This window comes from Cynocephalus volans, chromosome 1, assembly GCF_027409185.1.
Source record: "Cynocephalus volans isolate mCynVol1 chromosome 1, mCynVol1.pri, whole genome shotgun sequence".
In the NCBI taxonomy this organism is placed as follows: domain Eukaryota; kingdom Metazoa; phylum Chordata; class Mammalia; order Dermoptera; family Cynocephalidae; genus Cynocephalus; species Cynocephalus volans.
This window is the reverse complement of record NC_084460.1, coordinates 124,491,859-124,514,328: the sequence shown is the minus strand read 5'-3', so window position 1 is coordinate 124,514,328 and position 22,470 is coordinate 124,491,859. Positions and strand designations below refer to the sequence as shown.

General features: G+C 36.8%; 2 protein-coding genes across 6 annotated transcripts in view; one reads left to right on the top strand and one right to left on the bottom strand.

Moving 5' to 3' along the window:
- The window catches only part of RABL3 (RAB, member of RAS oncogene family like 3), a 36,330-nt gene extending 30,460 nt beyond the window's left edge, over positions 1-5,870 (bottom strand). For all 4 annotated transcript variants that reach the window (XM_063105836.1, XM_063105844.1, XM_063105850.1 and 1 more), the window contains exons 1-2: positions 5,813-5,870; positions 1,139-1,230 (exon numbers count right to left, since the gene is read on the bottom strand). In XM_063105836.1, coding sequence (XP_062961906.1) covers positions 1,139-1,230; positions 5,813-5,858 — 138 coding nt within the window. In that variant the 5' untranslated portion in view covers positions 5,859-5,870. The remainder of the gene's footprint in view (positions 1-1,138; positions 1,231-5,812) is intronic.
- A 197-nt stretch (positions 5,871-6,067) lies between these two features.
- The window catches only part of GTF2E1 (general transcription factor IIE subunit 1), a 38,689-nt gene continuing 22,286 nt past the window's right edge, over positions 6,068-22,470 (top strand). For both annotated transcript variants that reach the window (XR_010024061.1, XM_063102702.1), the window contains exons 1-2: positions 6,068-6,147; positions 10,180-10,657. Coding sequence is in view for 1 of the 2 variants with exons in the window: in XM_063102702.1 (XP_062958772.1) it covers positions 10,210-10,657 (448 nt within the window). In the remaining variant the exon portion in view is untranslated. The remainder of the gene's footprint in view (positions 6,148-10,179; positions 10,658-22,470) is intronic.

Below are 22,470 nucleotides of genomic sequence, written 5' to 3'. Positions count from 1 at the left end.
ACCTGAGTACGTATATTAAAAACAAGATTAAACATAGTTTAAGAGATTCTTAGCTAACTGGAAGGCAGATATGAGTACAACATCCAGAATGCAAAAAGGAGAAATAGCGAGTAGAAAGCATGAAAATGTAGTTAAAAGATATGGAGGACTAAAACATAAAGGAAATTCATAAGAAAGGGATAGAGGGAACAAGGAAAGAAAAAGAGATAATGGTTAAAAATCTTGAAAACTGAAGATATTAGAAGCATGATAATGTCTGAATAGGATGAATAAAAACTATTCTACACCTAGACATAGGTTAGCAAAACTACAGAACATCAAATATAGAAAATCAAATCATTTAAAAGCAACTAGAAAAAAGGGGAAAAAATAAAATAAAAGCAACTAGAGAGATAAAATTACCTTAAAAAGGAATAATAATTAGTCTGACAGAAGATTTCTAATTAGCAGCAATGTAAATCAGAGCCTGTGGAACAATGGTTTCAAAGAATGGAAGGAAAATAACTATCAATCTAACTAACATTCCTTTCCTATTTGTTTCTTAACTTAAAGGAGAGATGTGTGCCAGAAGATTAGAGATGGGTTCAGAACTAGCTGGGATTAGCAAAAACCAACAGTATCTGGAAAGATAGTTAATTCAGTGGAAACTGTACCTGTCTCCTAAACATGAGACGGAACAGATGACCTATTAATGAGGCTCCAGAAGCTTTTGCCTTTATGTTATATTTCTAGCCAAAAGTTGGCAGTCTTAGTGACACGGGCTTAGGCAGAATTATTTATGAGGCATATTAAGTAAACTCTAGATATACAGCGTAATGATTAAAACTGAAGTCTGTGGAATGAGACTAACTAGATTCAAACTCTTGACTGTGCTATTTATAAGTTGAGTAAATTTGGTCAAGTTACTTCATTTCTCTATGACTTAGTTTCTAGATCTATACATCAGTTTAAAAAAGATTAAATAAGCAAAGACATGTAAAGTATTTGACGTAGTACCTGGCACATAGTAGGAGATTAATAAATCCCAGCTATTATTATTACTTAATCTTGACTATCATACTGTGATTTGATCATGTACTTTGAAGGAGTTATTTTTTATTGTGACTACTAAAAACTAAAATATAAGAGACACACATACTCTAACATCCACTGAGCAGCCCACAGTCCATGATGGATTTCCCAGCACTTGATTTTGGCATAGAAGATGGACTAGTGAAGATTTCCCAACACCTGTAAAAGATACAAGAACTCTAGTCATGTAAGAGACATGCTGAAATACATTATAGCAAGAGTAAGACCAAGACTATGCAGGAATAATAATATGTAAAGCACAGTTGTTTGAAGGATGTTCACATCATACCAACAATATAAACTTTATTGAATAAAGTGAAGATGGTCAAGGGCAGTGGTTCTCTCAAATTTACCATCAGAATCACCAGGAAGGCTTGTTAAAACACAGAACGCTGGATCCTACCTCCAGACTTTCTGAGTTAACAGGTCTGTCATGGGGCCCAACATTTTGTACTTCTAACAGGTCTCCAGGTGATACTGATGCATGTAGTCCAGAGGCCTCACTGTGAGAACCACTACTGGTCTAGGGCAATTTCATATTAACTAATCCCTTTCTTTTTGAGTGATTTCATTTATTTAGTCTTAGAATCCTAGAATTGTAACAGATCTTAGAGGTAATCCCTGTGTCATGCACACCAATGCCGAGGTTCCTTCCAAAGCACCATGGCAGATGGTCTTACAGATTGTGGTTGAACACTGTCAGTGACAGGGACTCACCACCTCACAATTTCATATTTAGATAGTTCTCCTATATAGTTGATTTTTAAAAAGCAGCCAACTGTTTGGCCCATTCTTACCCTTTGGAAAAAAAGAACATCTCTACTTCTTCTACTTCATGGCCCTTTACCTTAAGCCAGCACTTTATCTTCTTTAGATCTCTTAGGCTCAAGGCAATCTAGTTAGTAATGCTAGGGGTAGCATTCAGAGATCTGTATGACAAGGAAAGAGAATGAGCTCTCCCTGTACATCTATGTATGGAGTCACTCATTCATTTAATGGCATTTTGGGATTCCATTATGACAAGCATAGTTGGTGAATCCTCATAAATCACTAGTTATATCAAAAATTTAGATCACCTCTTTGTGTGCCTTTCTGTGTATTAATCTATCATCTATTTTTATTTTTTATTATAAAAAGTCATATTTACAATCTAGAAAGTATAAAAAAAGAAAAATCTCCTGAAGGCCACTATTGTCAACATGTAGGTTTATTTAGTTCCATAAGTTTTTTTTTTTATCAGCAGATGGTTATTGTGATTATATACACAGTATGCTGAAAAACAATAAAAACGACATAAGCCTTTGTTTAGACGGCTTTTCTGTCTGTAATATCCTACCCATCCTCTCCCTCTGTCTCCCCTCCATCATTGGCCTGGTGGATTAACCTTTCCTGAGTCAGCATCATTTTAGTAATAAAGTATTTTCAGACCCCACAAAGGTAGAACTGAGCACACTATCCACTATCTTCCTCCACTGTACTCTGTACAGTTTCCCACACAGCACTTAAAACACATTATTACACTTGTTTGTTTAGAGGTTTTATTCACTTTGTTTAAGTTCCTTGAGGGTTGGGGCTGGGTTTTACTCATCTTTTTAATCTTCAGTACTCAGAGCAGGGCATTAATTAGTATTTATTTAGTGACTAAAAGTGTCCATGTTCTTATAAAATCTTCATAAACATTTTTAATATCTCCGTAGTACTTCAGAGAGCAGACATAACAATTTACTTAACCATTCTCCCATGATTAGATATTTAGCGTGTTTTAAAATTTTCACTATGCTAAGAAAAGCTTTTATTTCTATTTAAACTTTTGTTTAAAACTAAAATTATTTCCTCAGTAGACCTTTCCAGAAGAAAAATCAGTATGTAAAAGGAGACAAATATTTAAAGTGCTTGACACATACTGACGAATAGCTTTCATCTGGAACACTGCCACCAGCCATACACATGAGCCTGCAGGTCTAGTTGTACCTCATCAGTATCATGTAGCTGTTAATTTGATATGAGAATAAAAGTGACGTCTTGCTTTAGTCTGCATTTCTTTATTTTCTGGTAAAGATACACATTATGATCATCTTTGTAAATCAGTTGACTTTCCTCTCTTATGAATTCTCTATTGGTGTGCTCTGCCCATTTATCTACCAGGTTTTAGAGTTGTCAATTCATATGTCATCTTTATATGTTAAAGATATTAACCACATCATGTAATTGTGTAATTGAATCCAACATTTCTCCAGGTTCCCTGTTTATTCTTTTTATTTTTTACATATAGGCATTTAAGACTTTTGAGTACTCAAACTTCACTTTGTCATTGAATTTACTGCATTACATCTAGTAATTGTAACCTTCAGGGTATACTGTTGATTTTTGTGTTTGTCTGCAGGTTTGTTTATGTTGGAGACACATATCCAGGCATTTAGTTATCAGTTTGATGCAAAGCTTTAGTCCTAGTTTAGCTTAATTGTGTCAGGCAAGATGTCTCTATGCAGTAACTCTCTATGAATTAACTGCTTTGGGTGATAAGTGTTAGCTAACACTGTATGAAACTCTGAACAGTAAGAACAGTTGAAGTGCTAGGGAATAGTGGCTAATTATTCATTTCTTTAAGAATTTTGGGGGTTCTGATTCTGTTTTCATGTTTACAACCAAATGAGATCAAAAAAAGAATGTACTTGATTTGCCTCGGGCAAAAAAAGCCCGAAATAATTAAATAAATGTCAGCTCCAAATATAGCTGTTGGTAATGTGTTAAGCTCATCCCTCATAACTGAAAGAACAAAGAGAAAACAGTGTGTGTGTTAGACTTTGAGGATCCCTTACAAGATCATCAAATATCTCTATAAGATACAAAACAAACCTCTAAATCTCAAGTCGTTCCTTTATATACTTATGAAACTCTCAAAATTTCACAGGAGAAATAAGCCTTTACTCAAAAATAAACTTTGATGTTTGAATACAAAGACAAATGAAGTGTAAAAGCACATTCTAATCTGTCAGATAGCAATCTGACAGGTTAGAAAAGTATGTCCTATCAGATTGTCATCTGACAGACTGGATTATATTCTTAAATCATTGTTAAGAGGAAACCAATAAAAAGACAATAACTGACTTTGCACATACAGCCTAACATTAGTGAATGTGTGACAGGATCAATTACGTTCTTGATGGGTACATCCATGTCTTCTGTTTTACAATTAAACCATAATGGGGAAAAAAAAAAAGCTTAGTAATTGCCTGAATACTTCTCCACATTTAATGCAGCAGCCAATTGTATTCCTTTTATGTAATACATTGATTTCACAGTTATAACCCCAACACCTAATACAGTGCCTGAAGGAAAAAAATAAATAAATAAATCTATTAGTTCCAACAGTATGTAACATGAAGAAATTGTTAGATACAATAGAAAAGGGAATTATAGAGGACAGAGAACACCCACTTTATGTATCAAAAAGAACTGTGTTAGCTCTGGATTTCAGTCCTAAATTCTTCTTGGTGATACTCTTGCCAAGTCTTTTTAAGCTACCATTACTTTTTTCATCTGTAAAACTGAGTGATTTTATTAAATTAGCTTCAGCACCACTTTAAGCTACATGATGGCATACATTAAGTTGACATAAATTGGGATTATGTTCACAGAGTTCTATAATGCAACTTTCTTAGAGAAATTTTATAGGTAAAGTATTTTGTCGTGCAAACGATCTTCAGGCAATGGGAAAACATTCTTAACATCCCTCTCCAAGCCACAATTTTATATAGTTTCTGTAAGGCTAGTTTTCAAGCTCTTTAGGGTATGTCCTCTCCATCTCCAAGCATCTAGCACAATGTTTTTGCTCACAGAACACATTCAAAGGTCAACTCCAAAAAAGCACATATATAAAATGCAAGGTTAGCATTTACTCAATTTCTTAAGGAGGGTTGAACTGGAGTTATGATGGGAAAGACAAGGGTAGTGAGGTGGGAGGGGGAAATGCAGACTTCAGCTGTAGTTCTCAAAAGTCCAAGGAGTCAAAAGAATAATTTTAACCCTAGGATTAAATTCGGCTCACTATCAAGTCCTAGTTGCTTTAGAACGTGGCCTTTATCCTAATTTCTCTATTCCCTACAATCTAGCACATAATGTTTTCAATTAAGATTAAAATGAGAACAAAAAAATCGAGAAGCCCAGTTAAAACAGGACCACCACCCCAATATTTCACTGAGTAGTATAGCTTAGTGCGGACTCTGGGTTCAAACCGTTTCTGTCATTTAACATCTCTCTGCCTCACTTTTCTCAACTGTAAAATGGGGTAAGGGGACTGATTTCAGAATTACGTGGGTTAACACATGCAAAGGGACTTCCAGTGTCATTCTTCTCGGTGCACGTTTCACTTTTTTAATGAACAAAATATTTTGAAGGCACAGTCCTATTAACTTCTGTACCCTCAGCATGGAGCTCAATATAATACTCAATGTCAACATATCTTTAAAATAAAACAACTGACAATACCCTCTAGGATGGGGTCACCCGGGAGACCGACATGGCTTAGAGGCGAAAGCCTAGGACTGCCTCGGCGCCCCCCCACCCACGCGCTTGGTTAGAGTGGAGCAAAGTCCTATGGGAAGTGTAGTTTTTAGGCCTTGAGAGGAACTTCAGCAACAGGCCGAAGAGTCAGGAAGTCGGGGGGAAAGAAGTGAAGGGGAAGAGTTAATTGGATAATTCAAAAGTGTCAGGAGCCCCAGAGGTGGGTTAAGCCGCTCACCTGAGTCTCCCAACACCAGCACCTTCACCCGATCTAAGGACGCCATCTTGCCACTGCCTTCCCGGGGTTAACGCCTGTTCCGGGATTCTAGGCCAATCAGAACTGGGCATGGAGGGCAGAGCCTTCAATTTCATTGGCCTGTTCTCTCCAGTGACTGTCTTGATTGAAGGCTTCACTGTGCGGATTGGCTGGTCTGGTTAAAGGTAGCGGGTTGTTTGCAAAGCTGGTCGCAGGAAAAAGGCGTTTCCATTGTCGCACAGGCGGCGTGGCTCGTTTAAGCCGGTAGTTGAGGCGCTGAGGGAAGCTGTAGTGCGAGTGCTCGAGGATTCGCTTCGGTAAACCTTGTTCCCTGTGTCTTGTTCCCATTTCCCTGGCCCGGCATCGCATTTCATGGTTTCTCCTCCTTTTCGCTCCTCTCTCAGCTATCCTCATCCCCTTAGCTACCCTCTTGTCTTGGTCCTCCAAAGAACCATTAACCCCGGAGCGGCCCGTGCGAGCTCGGGTAGGGCGGGCTTGGCTGCGCTGAGTGTGGCCCCGGGCCCAGCTCGGAGAGTCCGAGGGAGTTTGGAGTTCCTGGATCTCGCAGTGGGGAGGAGTGAGCATTCCTGAACGCGGCTCATGGAGGGCTGCTGGCCCCGGGGGTTTCGCGATAGTCTGCCGCTTTAAGTACGAAAGCGTGGAGAGTGCCATGAAACATGGTGACAGAGAAAACTGCAGTTGGATGTGTAGAATCCAGGTTGCTCTAGAACTGGAATAGTAGTATGTTGAAACCCTCTAACTGGACTCCCCGCATCCACATCTTTTTCCTTTTGTTCTCCTTTCTGCAGTCAGCGTAATCTTTTAAAATCGAGAAGTCTGATCCAGTCACCTCTTAAAACCATTTTAAGTTTAAGAAGAGTTTCCAGTTGCTTGTCTTTTTCTATCGTGGAAGCAGGAGTGGAGGAAGTGAATTGGGGGAAGCTGGCATAATGGGCTTGTTGGAGGAACACTTGCCTAGGAGATGTATTGAAAATTTTATGGAATTATATGACTAGCTGTGCTGGATGCTGGAAATTCATTGGAGAACGGGATGAAGTCCCAGGTCTTAAAGATAGACGTGGCCAAAGTACAAGAGAGGGAAAAGCTATGGGAGCATGTGAAAAGGGGATCATTCTGTGCTACTGTAGCATAGAATCTCGGAAGGCCTCTGTGAGGAAATGTCATTTGAGAGTTGAAGGATGATTGGGAGAAGGGAGTTTGGGCTTAGCTTTGGTGGCAGAGGGAACAGCATGTGCAAAGTCCTGGAAGTAGGGGAAAGCATGTGTGGCTCATTGAGAGTGCACCGTTGTGGCTTGATATGATGCTGGCAAGGGTAGACAGAGGGCAGAGAGTGCAGTCTCTTCAGCTTTTCCTTGAGCTCAGTGCCTGTTCACCATAGTCCTTAAATGTTTGTATGATTAGAATACATGTGGTTCTGGATTGGGTAGGGAGGTAGGTGAGACTGGGAAATGGCTAATGAACTGTGAAGATAAAAAGAAGGAACAAGAGCCCTGAGAAGTCACGCACTCATATGTCTCAAGAGACCAGCCAAATTCCTTCCCTGGCTAAAAGTGTCAGCTGCTATTGAGCTTCAACTTACTGCTTCCATGTGGGAACATGGGCTCACTTTTTTCTTCACATATTTCCAGTTTTCAAGAGGAGCTGGAAATTGAAATTTATGTGAACTCATGATTTTTAAATGTTGACAACTAGTTCAGAAAATGTTCAAAACATTCTTTGGATGAAACAATGTGTGTGGGCTGCCAGTTTGAGACCTTTGACCTAAGTAACATAAAAAATCCAGAAATTGAATAGGAGATCCCAGCATGAGTGGGGAAAGGGAAGTGGTAGAGGAGAGAAGGCAGTGATCAGGAAGGAAAATTTCAGAATGCAGAGATTTTGAACAAGGAGACACAACTTGACTTCTTTCCTGAGCTCTAGTTTCATTTGTACGGATACCTGCCGGGCATCTTCAGAGGACTGTCCTATGGTATTTCCTCAAAGACAAGCATCTAAAAGTATGAATGGCTCATTTTTTCCAAACCTGCTCCTCTTCAGGTGCTACCTATTTCTCATAATAGTACTTTTCTTTTCCTGGTTACACTGGTTCAAAACAAAGAGCTACTTAAGGTTTTTCCTTATCTAGTATACCATTTCCATATTGTTGGGTCTTTTTAATTTCATCTCTGTAATAAGTTTCATTCATCCTGTCCTCTTGGCAATTTTTCGCTCCCTTCCTTAGCTTAGGTTTTATTACTATAGCTCTTAATACTTCCACAGTACCTCTACATTCACTTACTTTAGTCCGTTCCTTATATTGCTGTAAGACTCACTTTTTAAAATAGGAGATCTTATTGTGAATGTTAGTACTTAATTGAACTCTTCTGCCAGCCCTGAAAGTAGAACATTTTACATTAATTATGTCGTTTAGTCCATATATCAACCATAAGAAGAAGGTATTGTTAATCACTTTTTACATGTGATGAAACAGGCTGAGAGTTTCTGGGGTCACTGGCTAAGAAATGATGGAACTGGGATTCAAAACCTAAAACTGTTGGATTGCAGAGTCCTCATGTCACTCCCTTGCTCTAATCTTCAGGGCTCCCTAAGGTGCTTTAGGCAAAGGAAGCAGACTGAGTGATAAGTGGCACAGGGGCCTCTCCACACAGGATATGTATTGGCGAGTTATGTAATAGGGACTTTTGCTTTATATTAGAGTCACCTAAAGAGTTTTTAAAAGTAGTGTGATGCCTAATCTGGCCCTCCCAGAGCAGCTGAAACAAACTTCTGGGATTGGGGCCCAGTGTCAGTATTCTTAAGATGCTCTCTAGATGATTCTCCTTTATAGCCAGGGTTGAGAACTATTGATCTGGAGCATGGAGTGTATAGGGTAGGGGAAGGCGAGGAAAATACAGTAGTAAATAATATTGGGAAAATAGGTTATGTTGACATTTGTGTGCCATTCTTTGGTCTATTGGGTGTTTCTGAAGCCATATGTTATGTTCTGCCAACTGTGGAGCAGGTAAAACAACAAAAAACCAAAACTGGATTAAAGTACAATGTGTAGAACAAATTGGAAAGGAGGACAAAAATGGGTCTGATTGTATGCTGTGGTATACTACTTTGGTGCTGAACCAGGCACTAACCTGGCATCTTTAGGCCTTGGGGTGTCAGGAAGGCTCTAGGACCACAGGTTTGGCTCTAGGTGCTACTTTGTTATTCCTTGTATATAGTCATGCCTGAGCATTTACAATCTAAAGAATATGTTTTATTATAATTGACTTTCCTTTACTACAGGTAGGGCCTTATATTTTTTCCCCCAAAATATGTGTATAGGTTGGTTTTTAAAAAAAATTTTGTAGTATATTACTGTGAGTATAAAACTATTTCTTATAAAAAGGAGTCTGTCTTAAATCTGACAGGCCATATTAGGCATCACACTACTTTTAAAAGCCCTTTAGGTGACTGATTTCAAATAAAAGATTCAATTGAAATTAGAATTCATAACAATATGATTCTCCATTGAAATAGTTCAAGGGATATTTCTGTTAAAAATTTCCCTATGGAGTAGGGAAATTTTACTTGTTATAGTCTGCATGGATAGCCTGGTTGTTTTCAGTTTGGAACATATTAAATCGATATGGAAGCTGTCCTTATTGAAGGTGTTTGTTTAATCAATGATCAGATTTAACTTTTTAAGGTTGGTAAAGCTGTCTGGATCTAAGTATTAATTTCTCTCAGGGATTTACAAGAGTTAATGGTTTTGCCAAATACCCCACCTTGTAATTACTTATCTGTTTATTGGTTTGTTGTGATTTTTATTGTGAAAGCATGGCTATGTAAAAATATCCTAGAATCTTGGTAGAAAAATTTTATTCAAGAAATACTCTTCAAGGATGTGCTAACTGCTAGGTTTCTCAGAAGGTTTCCAGCATTTCCAAAGATCTATATCATTAAAAATAGTGAGTACTTCATTTAGCTTTTTTGTGTTTCTTTTTCTGAAATAAAGTGGGCTTGACATAATGTATTATTATAAATAATAACTCTTTGGAATCAAGCATGCTTGATCCAAAGTAACGATGAAAAAAGTACATCATGAAAGTAACCATTTAAGAAATATGTCAAGCATTTTAGATGTAATCTTTTGTGCATTCTAGAGGAAAATCTTGTTCTTCTCTGTTAAATGCTTAGGTATTAGAAGTCTTTTAAAACGATGTTTGAGTACCTTTGTTGCAATCCAGGAATAGTTGTAGCTAGCAGCTACCGGTAACAGGTTGATTATTCTAGATATAAAATGATTACCATGTCCTTATGCCCAGCTAATATTCTCTTTTTTTTTCTGAATTCAGTATATTTAAAGTTGAAGTTTGCTGCTAAAAATGGCAGATCCAGATGTCCTCACTGAGGTTCCAGCAGCATTGAAGAGATTAGCCAAGTATGTGATCCGGGGGTTTTACGGCATCGAGCACGCCTTGGCCTTGGACATATTGATCCGGAACCCCTGTGTGAAAGAGGAGGATATGCTGGAGCTGCTCAAGTTTGATCGGAAGCAACTTCGATCAGTTTTGAATAATTTAAAGGGAGACAAATTCATCAAATGCAGAATGAGGGTAGAGACTGCTGCAGATGGGAAAACCACTCGCCATAACTACTACTTTATCAATTATCGTACTCTTGTTAATGTGGTAAAATATAAATTGGACCACATGAGAAGGAGGATTGAAACAGATGAGAGAGATTCCACCAACCGGGCTTCCTTCAAATGTCCTGTCTGTAGTAGTACTTTCACAGACTTAGAAGCTAATCAGCTCTTTGATCCCATGACAGGTGAGGTTTATCCAGTTTGTGACTCTTTCTTTTAAGTAAAATAAAATGCACCCCCTTTTTCTTAAATTGACTCATCTAATGTTTAAACCATCATGTATGTCATCATAAAAGTGAATGGGTCAGTGTGTCAGCATAGTCAGCTTACTGTCCTGTTTGGCTATCATACTACTTTGAAAAGCCTTTGCAAAGCCTTTCTCCTTCAACAAGGGACTGTACTCACACATGGCCCACCTGCATCTGCCCCTACCTGTACCTCATTTACAGCTGTAGCCTACTCTGAAGGGTTGACGTCTCTACCATTTTGAGGCTATTCTGACGATTTTACTTTTGACTTCTTCATTCAACATATATTTGAGCATCTACTTGTGCCAGTCATTGCTAGACAGTTATAATACAATGTACTTAAGTGCTTTGTTAGTGGAAGTAGAAAGTGCTATCAGTAGTATGTAACTAGGACATATAGTCTGGATTTGGGGAAGGCCTCTGGAAGATGTTAGATAACAGCTGACACCTAAGATAAGTAAGAGTTAGCCAGAGGAAATAAAAGGGGAACCCTCTCCAAGTTACCAAGTGGATAGTTTAGTGTCTCTTACTTTGTATTAATGGAAGAGAATTGTCAACAAGATAGATAATTGACTCATTTAAGTACTTTTAGTTTAAAGGATTTTTCTTATCAACATAGAATTTAGAAAAGATGCATTTTTTGAAAATACAGTAACTCTAGCATTAACATAAGAAACTTTAAAGTTTGGAGTTGTATAGTTATTTTGTCTTGTTATTTGTAAACTGGAAAAGAGTATAGTTTTGTTGATTATTCAGTGGATCGATTTTGTCTTATTTTCTAGAGGTAAAAATCTATAAAAGACTCAGTGCTGAAAAATCTATAAAAGATTCAGTGCTGTTAAGTTAGATTGTCCCTTTGTTGTGGGTTGAAATCAAGAGTATAGGTTAATTTTTAGTTCATAGATCTGTTTTTAAAAATGTTACCTGAAAAATTTAAACTTTTATACATGAAACATTTTGTGGTAAAAAATCACACCTTTGTGTACATGTTTAATTTCCTATTTTTTAATGTTATCTATGGTACATTTTAAAGAGTTTCCAAATGGGAAATATTCTCCATACCGATTAAGATTGACAAAAAGAGCTGGAGAACCTATGACCTTTTTTTTTTGGTTATCTACTATGAGGCAGTGATTTTGGATGAACGTAATTTAAAGAATTCACATTTGTATTAAACATTTAATTTGTCTGAACCTAAATATTTACTTTGAAATGACTTAACTAGGAGATCTTGATTATAAGAAAATTTTAACCATCCTGCATATAGGAATTGCTTGAGTGTGCTGTAGAGGAAGGTTGTAGAATTTATCTGGAGCTCTTGAGCATATACTAGAAAAATCTCGTGATTCCTGTCATTTATTCTAACAGATTTCTTAAAGGAGCTTTGAATTTTGGTTTTTTGATTCTCTACAGATGTTGTTGTTACAGTGGTCCTGTTTCCATCACTCTTAACCACAGTGGAAGGTGTTATCTAGTCCCTCAGAGAGGGTAATCTAAAAGTACTGTGCTTCTACTACATTTATTCATCATTCAAAGCTTATTTATTGTCATGAAACTTTCCTTCCACTACTTAATATATCAGTATTTAGGAGATTGATCCTTGATGCTCTTTGGATTTCACCCAGTGTTAGAGTCTGAATGAAACTAGTTTTAATCAGTAGATGGCCTGTGGAAGAGATGGCCTAACACCCTAGATTAGTTAAGGTTATTTGAATCAGGAAGTTAGGGTAGAGGGCATGAAAATACTTTGTGAAAGAAAGCTAAAACTGCAACAGTGGTATTGTGCTCAGTCTGAACGAAGACTGTATTTTTACTATGAGGACTATGGATGAAAATGAAAGAAGGGGTGCAGGAGAGCAAGAATGAGTCACTTGACCTTGATATCACTCAGGGGAGGGTGCCCTGATGAGTCATTAATATTAGACGTAATTGGCAGCTATGTCCCTACAGTAAAGCCTGAGAGATCATGATTAAAAAGTTTTAATCATTATGTACCCTCATTCTGAGAACGTACTTGCCTTTTGATTATAATTTTCATTTAGACTTTTCTTTAAGGAGAAAATGTGATTAGGGAATATTAGGCCTCAGTCTGCTTGTCAGTCTGGTGTGTTTCTTTTCTTTTCTTTTTCTTTTTTTTTTTTACTATTAATATTTGATATCCTCATTTGGTCTGTACATTCCCATTAGAAATCTTTGAGTTTTTCTACTTCCTTTGTGTTTTGCTCAGTATTCATTCTTCCCTCCTCACCTCACCTCCCCATTATGAAAAAGATCTTGGTATGTGTAGTGGGGGAGGAGGGAACTTTTTCTGTTGTAATATTTATGCTCTATCTAAACTGGTAGATTGTAGTTTTCATTCTAAGCCCAGTCCTATACAAACCTATCCTATTTCCTGGTTGCTATAGATTTATGGTATTTCTGACCAAGTGATGGGGGTATCGGATGGGCTTCTAACTTCATTTCTTTTCAACAGTTCTTGGGTTGAATTGTGGTTTATGTTAGCAATTAGGGGATATTCAGGAATTAGATTTGAAGCCTTCTAGACTTTACTGCTTATCTGATAAAAAGTCCTGAACTAAAGTGTGTGGACAGCTCTCTGCCACTGGACTCAGGAAATTCTGAGCCCAGCAAAGATTGTTTTACCAATGTTAATTCATACGTAGGTCAGTGATCTTCCTACTTCAGCTTACAGCTTTTACCTACTCCATCTCTGCTTTTCCCTAAAGGTTGTAGATTGTCTCCATACTTTCCATTCAGATTTTGCTTTTGGTGTTTCTGGATTGAACTGTCTCTTCAAATGTTTGATGCTTAGTATGTATAGATATTTTATTTCATTAAAAATGGAATAGCATAGCCTTTGCCCATTAGTCCCTGGTTTCAGAAGCTTAATATGAGGCAAAACCAGCTGTCTCAGTTTCTAAAGTATTGGGGGTTGGGGGGGCTTATATAATCAAAAAAAGATTATGACATGAAATCCCTCAAATCAGCAAAATAGCGTCTTGTGATTCATAAATGCATGTTTAGATTTAGCAAGCTTTCTGACAATGTAAATAAACTTAGTATTTCTGTTTAAGCAGTCTCAGCCATGGGTGATTTAGTTAATGGCACTTCTAGATTAAATTCAGCAACATGCTTCCCCAAAAGGGGAGAAGGGGATCTTAATCTCTTAATAGATGTTAAGTCTAGATGATATAGAAATAGCTTTATTTTTTCCATTTTTAGTTTTAAAATTATGCAACCATAATGAGAGAGAATTTTGAAGAGAAATCACCCACAAAACCACCCACCTTTCACATATTACTTAAAATTACAATCATAGCCTAGAATAGTTTGTGATATCTTGGTTCCTTAATGTACCAAACACTCCTGTTTCTGTCTTCTGTCTAATTAATGTTCAAAGTATCTCTTAATAGGTATGATTTTCTCCCATTTTCTTTTCTACCCCTTTTAGGCACTTTGATTTTATTTATTTATTTGCTGGTATAGATAAGATGCTTTGAATATCTTTGTATCTATAGCATTTAAAATTTTTCCTTAAGAAGAATTCTTAGCAGTGGGAATATTGGGTAAAAGAATATAATTTTATAGCTTGTGTAAAGTCATATACGGCACTGTAATTTTATTGTGGGTGGAGTAAAATTGTTAGGTATTCAAATTGTTAGGTGTTCAAATTGTTAGGAATTCATCTAGAGACCTGGGAATCCCACTTTAAATAAACTTTGAGATAAGAGATAATTTAAATTTTTAAAAACAAAATCTTATGTGTATTTAACAAAATCTCAGAAGCAGGAACAGGAATTTAGAGATTATTTAGTTCAACTCATCAGATGGTATGTGTGTGGGTGCCCATATTGTACTCTTGGATTTGAAGGACCTAAATAAATCTAGGGGTATATAGATTGCTAGGATGTTTTAAATTGTATATTAGGGAAGAATATGATAACTCTCATTGAGAATCAACTTGTTTTGTGTAGCTCCATGGAAGAAATTTAGAGACAGATTTTAGGATTGGTGTAAAGAAGTCTCTAATAACTAACTCTAAAATAAGTCTCTAATAAATAACTCTTAGAAATAGCCAGCAGTAGGAAGAGATCTCCAGTGATGAGTTCTGAGTCACTTGAAATATTCAGGTAAACTTGGTATCTACTTGAAATATTCATGTGTAAGTTTGGGATTAAATCATGAGTCCCTTCTTGCCTTGTGACGCAAGGTAAAGCTTTTTGGTTTAGACAGATCAGTTTCCTGACCCCCCATAGGATTGAAATTCCTCTTCCATTCCCTTAACCTAACGTTTTTAACCTGTTAGAGTCCTACATTTGTGAGACTTTCAAAGACTTCTTTGCCTTCATAGGTCAAGCTATTTTTTCCTGTCTTCATCTTCTTAGAACAGGAAACGTCTTACAAGCAGTGTTTTCAATTCCTGAAATGCTGAAAACACAAACACAAAAAATTTTTCTAGGACCGTTTTGTTCAGTTGCTGAGTCCTTAGTCTTCTTTGGGATCTTATCCAGGATACATTAATTAGAAAATAATACCAGAAAGCTCAAAGGTGTACATTTTTTTTGTTGTTGTTGGGGGAGGGAAAAAAAGAGGTTGGTAATTATTAGAGTAAGTTAAAATATATATAAAAACAAGGTATATATGTCTTTATGGAAAGATAGTAAGGAACAAGTATCTGCTCTCTACCCTTCCATTCCCCACCCCACAAAAAAAAACTTTAGGTCTGATTTTTTTAAAATTCTGCTCCTTTTGATCTTGAGGATTTGAAAAGGAAACCCTCTTCTGTTTTATCTTTTTTGTATTTGATGTTGATTACACAACAGCTAATTTATTTGTGAAGAGTTGCTTTTTAGTTTTGATGCTGCCATACAATATTGTATTGATACTTTTTTTCTAATAATTGTATCAAAACCACAGACTTTTTGCCTGCCCACTGCATTTGAGATAGATTTTATTTAGGGATAGAGAATTTATTGCAAGCTTTGGTATTCATCCAAGTACCATACTTCATTTTGTCCTTTTCTGCCTCATCCCCACCCCCCACATTGTACATTCCTACCCTCCCTCCGCCCCTTATAATGAGTTACAGAATACAGGAATGATGCCTGATTAGATCAACTCTAGGTAAGTGTCCATTTAAGGAAGAAGAGAAGCCAATTTAATTGATAAATTGAATTTTGGGCAGTAAGGTTGTATTGTGTACATAATTAATACATTTAAGATCTTCTGTACTTCAAAAAACATTAAACCTGCTTCTGTTTTTTTCCTTTTTTCATGCAAATGAATGAGTATTTTGCAGTGTTATGTGTTCTGCAGTGAATTATTAAAGGATGATTTTTTTGAATTCCTTTTTATTATAGGTAAAATAATTATGTGAAATGTGTAACTATGTTCCTGTCATGTGTGTTACTATTTGATATAGCAATTCCTTTTTCCATATATTTTCCCTTGCCCAATTAAACTGAAGAAGTATGCTTTTTGAAAATAAAGTTTGGAAATTATATAGAATAAAAAGTGACCTTTTGAGACTTCAACATTCAACTTAACATTTTAACATATATAACCTTTTGAACATTCTGATTAATAAAAGCTGTAGCAAAGGACTTGATAATGCTTTCAAAGAATAGCCCAGGAATGACTATGTAATTGTTTCCTTGGCCAGCCTTGGGCTACAGCATGACTCCCATTTTAGCATTGCAGCACCCTGTGCCATGTCACAGCGATTGGGCTAGTTTGATATTTTTTTTATTTGTGGGAAAATGGCTGAATAATGTTCCAGTTGCAACTACTACTTTTGACAATCTCTGATAGTGAATTGTGGGCTTTAGCTGATGGCCTGTTCAATGTATATACTGTAATAGAGTGAAGAGGGAAAAAATACAATCACAAATAATAGCTAGTTGTTTGGGGACTTGACTCATAATGTCTTCTGCCCATATTCTCATCTTGTGTCTCTGTCCCTTTCCTCAATTATAAATTTCCAAAGCACTTTCTTCTTGTCAAACTAAAGGGGATCAACAGTTTTTTAACTTTGATTTTATTTGTATTTATTGTTCTCTTGACTGAATACTCACGTAACCAAAGTGAGTAACATGTTTGTTAAAATGAGTAGCATGTTGGAAGCAGTTAAGTTGAAGGCCTTGGCCAGCATAATGGGCACCATTTAAATTTTCTTCTGTGTTTAATGAAGGAAAATATCAAGTTTTGAATTTTGTTGAACTACTGCTTTTTGGGTTTCTTTCTTTTGTTACCAATCCCTTCCTCCTTTCCTCTCTATCCCCAATTCACTTTTGTTTTTACTTTTCTTATTTTGGGAGAAAGTTAAAAATAAACTGGTGTAGAACTTTTCCTCTATCCTCTCTCCCTCCCTCCAATCTTTCCCTCACTCCCACAGTTACGTCTACATTTCTTTTCTCCTCATTTGGAGTGATAACTTACCTTCATTAGAAGAGTCCTGAGTCATACAATTGAGACATTTACATACTACTGAATAGAGGACCCTAAAGTATAGTTTTGAGATAGCTATTTGTAAAAGATCTTTTTTCTCCCTACTTTCAATGCTGGTTAGTTATCTGCCTCTGGGTATATTTTGATCCTTCTGGCATACCTGATAGGTTAAAACTCAGGTAGGTAATTGCCTGGCTTGTGATAGTCACTTAATGTTTGTTGAATAAATACTATGTTACAGATCCTTTCTCCTTACATTCCATATTGAAAAGTAAAAAGAATTAGAACTAATGTATATACATGGTAAAAGTTTGCTAACTTGTAGTTGGCAGGGATGACAGGAGGTTGGGAGAGGGATGTATAATTCAGGATGGTACAGTGAGTTTAGTCTTCTGTGTCAGACATTTGTATTTGAAAACAGGCTTAGTGATTTTTCTTTTCAAGCTATGACCTGGTAAACTTAACATCTCTGAGTCCTCACTCCCTCATGCTATTTCACAGACTTGCCTCTGAAGAATACATGGGACTATTTGTATAGTAGCTTTCTTAGTTCTTTTGTGGTATGTGGCTATAGTTGATCAAACAAATGTTTTTCTTTCTAATCCTATCACTTCTTAAGCTTTGCCTAAAGAATCTTTGTAGCCTTCATTTTCTCTCTGCTGCCACATTCTTGGATATAGCTTCTAGGCTCTCCCTTATGTGGCTTGGATTTACTGTTTCTGGTTTTTGCCTTCTTGGTTCTTATATATAGGAAGGGAAAGATGGTGCAGAGCCCTGAGTTTCAATTTCAATTTATTCTCTCATTCTTGAGGAGTGTATTCTATGCATACTACTTAATGTAGAGTGGTTCAGTCACAGGAAGAGTTGGTGTATTTATCATATTGCTTAATTTAAGCAGCTCTCCACCAGGGCATACATTATAATTCCTTTGGAACTTTTAAAATTCATATTCCTGGGCCCCACTCCAGACCTACTGAATCGGCATCTCTGGGGTGGGGCCTAGGTATTAATTCTTCCAGTGATTTTTATGCAAAAACTCAGTTAAGACTATCTTATTGGAAGGCCATCTCAAGCCATAAGGCAGATCAGTGATTTGTAAATATTAGTGTTGATGACTCATGTTCTTTCCCAAAACCCTTCAAGGCCTTTCCTATTACTAAAGAATAAAGTAAAAATGAAGCTTAGCATGCAAGACTCAGTTATGGTCACGCCAGTTTATCTCTTTAGTTCTGTCTTATTACCATTCTTTTTGATAACTATAGTTCTACCAGACTGAAATTGCAGTTTAGCATTGTTTTTCAGCCACCTACTTGTCTTATGATGATCTAGAGTGTCCTGTTCCCTTCCCTTTTCCCTTGCTCTCTGTAACAACTTTTTATCTTCTAAATTCTACCTCAAATTCTATTAGAAGTATACCTTCTCCCTAAGCCTTCCCAAATGCCATCAGTTAGAAGTCACATTCTTTGAACTCCAAAACATGTACTTTATTTTTTTGCACTGGTCCCTGGTTATGTTTATCTCCAGATACCTTTCTTCTCTACTAGACTTTAAGCTTCTTGATGATGGGTTCTGTGTCTGTGTGTATTCCACTACCACTCTTTCAGCAGCCTGGTGTTTAGTTCATATTATGTACTCAGTTTCCATGGGCACCCTTGCCCACCACCCCTTATAATTTGGGGAAAGCTGATTTGCATTTTTATAATGCTTAGTGAAATTCATAAAAAAGCTGTTGGTTTGTTAAATTGGTCTTGTTATTTTCCATAAAATGTCAAATTTCTTATTTTTCTTGGATTCTTTAGAGTCCAAGAAGAAAAATAAGAAATTCTACATTTGGCTTTTGACAGGCTGCTTCTCATTTACAACTTGTGTTTTTGTGATAAACATAGGACGCAGAGACAGGCTAATTTTTCCTTTTCTAATGTTTGCCAGACATGGTGATTATTGAGAGACAAGTGTCCATGGGTCTCTCATGTTATATATGTCTTACAAGCAAGCAGTGGTACTGACTGCCTTTTTTTCTGGACTTTTTAAAGGACATTTATATAGTGAGCAGCATTGTAAGATAGAGATATTGTTTCCAGAGAAAGAGCAGATTTGCTTCTGTCTAGTATATTAAAAGTAGTGTCTCCCTCCAGAACAAAGGATAGTCATGCTTGTGTCCATTATAAAAGATTTGGGTTCCTTTTAAGCTCAAGTTTCATTCCTGTAACACAACCTATTGCATGTACAGTTGTCACCTATCCCTCTTGTGTCACCCTATGGGAATTGGGGCTTGGGGAACTAGCTCAAATACTGACACTGGCTACTGTTATTGCTATGAGTAATAAAGTTTTTTGTCTCTGACCTAAGAATCTTGTGTTTTCTGCTAGCGTCCATGAAATTGGGGCAGAATAACTTGCTAGTTTGCAAGTAGGGTAAAATCTCAGACCATTCACAGTTCTTGGCAGTAATACAAAAGCCATTATTTTCATAACTGCAAAATGGGTCCTTCTATAAGTAACTATTGTTAAATCTGGATGAGGCTAGAATTCATGTTCCTTATGACTATATACTATGTTTTTTTCCCTCCTATTTTTATTTATGAAAATAAATTCATTCAAGTTAAAGGACCATTATTCTGAGATTGTCCTACTATGAAATTATGTGTTAACAGTATTCTCTCTCATTGCTGTTTTATGAGGACAAGCTATACTGACAAGCATGTTGATATGTTTACTTAAAGCTGAAGTTTGGAATATAGTCTTCAAACAAGCATGGGGGTATTTGAGAGGACTTTTTAAAAATTTGGGCATAACATGAATTTTTAATGATAAATAAACTAATAAGCTAGATAAATAATAAAATATAATATTTTGGATAGTGACAATGTTAAGGAAAAAGAAAGGGAAAGGATATGATTGTTGGAGTGGATAGGACAGTGTTGAAATTTTAGATATCATTGGCTAAGGAAGGCCTTACTGAGGTAACTTGTGAGTAAAAAACTGAAGTAGATTAGGAGATTAGCCATTTGGCCATCTGCAGGGAAAGTATTCTGGGAAAAGGGAACAGCAGTGCAAAGGCTCTGCAGCACAGTGTGCCTAGTGGGAGACATTGAGGAGACTGGTTTGTAATACTTTGAAGACATGTCATGAGAGGGTTAGTGTTATCCTTTGTCTTAGCTGTCTTTCTGTGCTTTACCAGATCATTTGCTTTTGTAATTACATATGAGGTACTTTTTCACTCAAGGTATGGGATTTCTTCCTTTAAAAACAAATTTAATAACTACTGAACTAGATAACTTGTCTTCTAACGTGTTTTTAGTTATCACTGACAGTCTCTGTAAGAGCGCATCTTTTAACCATCAAGTCCTACATCAGTATGTTTCTTTAATTCAGCAGGTATATAAGGGCTTTATTTGATTTTATTTTATATGGCTAATTTTATTAACTCCCCCCATGGATTATATTCTATGTTCCTGTTGAAGAGAAGTGGCTGAGACAGTTTGGAACAGTTAGAGAGTAATCTAAGATAGCACACCATCTAAAACCTCTCTAGCCAAGGACACCACTTAAGGCCTTTGTTACTAAATATGAAAGCTAGTTTTTAATTATTTTTGACCTTGAAAAATTGGCACCATACTATTTCCTTGAAACACCATCCTATTCCTCAGGTTGTTCCATTTCTGTTTCTCAAGGATTTCTCTTTCATTGGGTTTATACCTTGACTTCTCTCCTTAATCTCTTTGTGTACTCTGATCTACTTTATGGCTTCAGTTACTACCTATATGTTGTTCATTCTCTGATCTAAATTTCTAGTCTAAACCTCTCTCTTGAGCTCTAAGCAGCTGTAATAAGTTGGCTTATAACATCCATTTTGATGGCCAATGGACAACATAGATCCAGATATCTAAAGCAACTTGATATCTTTTACCTACAAAGAAAAAAGAACTTGTTCTTCTTCTCTTCATTTTGGTAAATGGTATCCTTGTCCAGTTGGTTAAGCTAGAATCTTTATTTTGATGTCCATTAGTCAAAGACCATCAGGTACATGCCTGTAGTAAACCAAGTTAGGTTTATTGATGCTTTCTGCAATGGAAGCCATGGGGAACCGTGGAGTGTCTCAGTAAGATGGTGCCAGACAGACTTAGAGAATTTGGGCTTTTGCTGGGTAATTTTGGGGAGGATTCAGTGGTGGGGGTTTGCTGTGGATTATGTGCTGTCAAGAAGTGGGGGTAATTTGGGCCGGCCCGTGGCTTACTTGGAAGAGTGTGGTGCTGATAACACCAAGGCAAACGGTTCTGATCCCTGTATGGAGATGGCCGGTTAGCTCACTTGGGAGAGCGTGGCTCTGACAACACCAAGTCAAGGGTTAAAATCCCCTTACCAGTCATCTTAAAAAATAGAAGTGGGGATAATTCTATGATTGAGTATCTTAATAAATCTTATCTAGGAGGTGTGAAGAACAAGGTGAGGCCTAAAACTGTAATTGGTAAAGAAGCAGCAGTCACTTGTGTTAGCTGAGATTTTTTTGTGATTCGTACAGAGTCATTGTTTTTGTCTGACCTCTGAAGTACTTCAACAGTGGTTTGGTTTTGCCTCACTTCCATCATGGTCACAGAAGTCCTTATTTGATGTTAGTAGTCTGTGGCATTGTGTTTGACAGAAAAACACCAGACCCTAGCTGTGAGTGGTGGGCCACCACCTAGCTGTCAGGGGCTGCTTTTGTCTCTCTTTCTCACTTATTTGGTGAGATGTAGATGTAGAATTAGGTCACATTTGGATAGTACAAAGATGGATGAAGAGTGTTTTAGACAGGGTATATAAACAAAGAATTTAGGTACTATTGGCTGTGTATGAGGGGCGGTAAAGAAATTTATTCTACTGTGAACATACAGACAGTGCCCAATTTAGATTAGTTTGACTTATGATTTTTCAACTTTGCTATAATGTGAAACCATTGTTTTTCACTATCAGTATGGTATTCAATAAATTATGTGAGATATTCTATACTTTATTGTAAATAGGCTTTGTGTTACATGATTTTGCCCAACTATAGGCTAATGTAAGTGTTCTGAGCATCTTTAAAGAAGGCTAGGGTAAGCTATGATGTTCTGTAGGTTAGGTGTATTAGGTGCATTTTAGACTTATGATATTTTCAATTATGATATTCTCAATTTATGACGGGTTTTTCAGGACATAATCCCATCTTAAGTTGAGGAAAATCTGTATTAGGATGACCTACTGTTACATCAAAGCAGAGATGCCAAGTTTGTTTATTCCTTACCGGAGAAGCAGAGTTAGGGGGTGGTGTTATGTATCCATCAC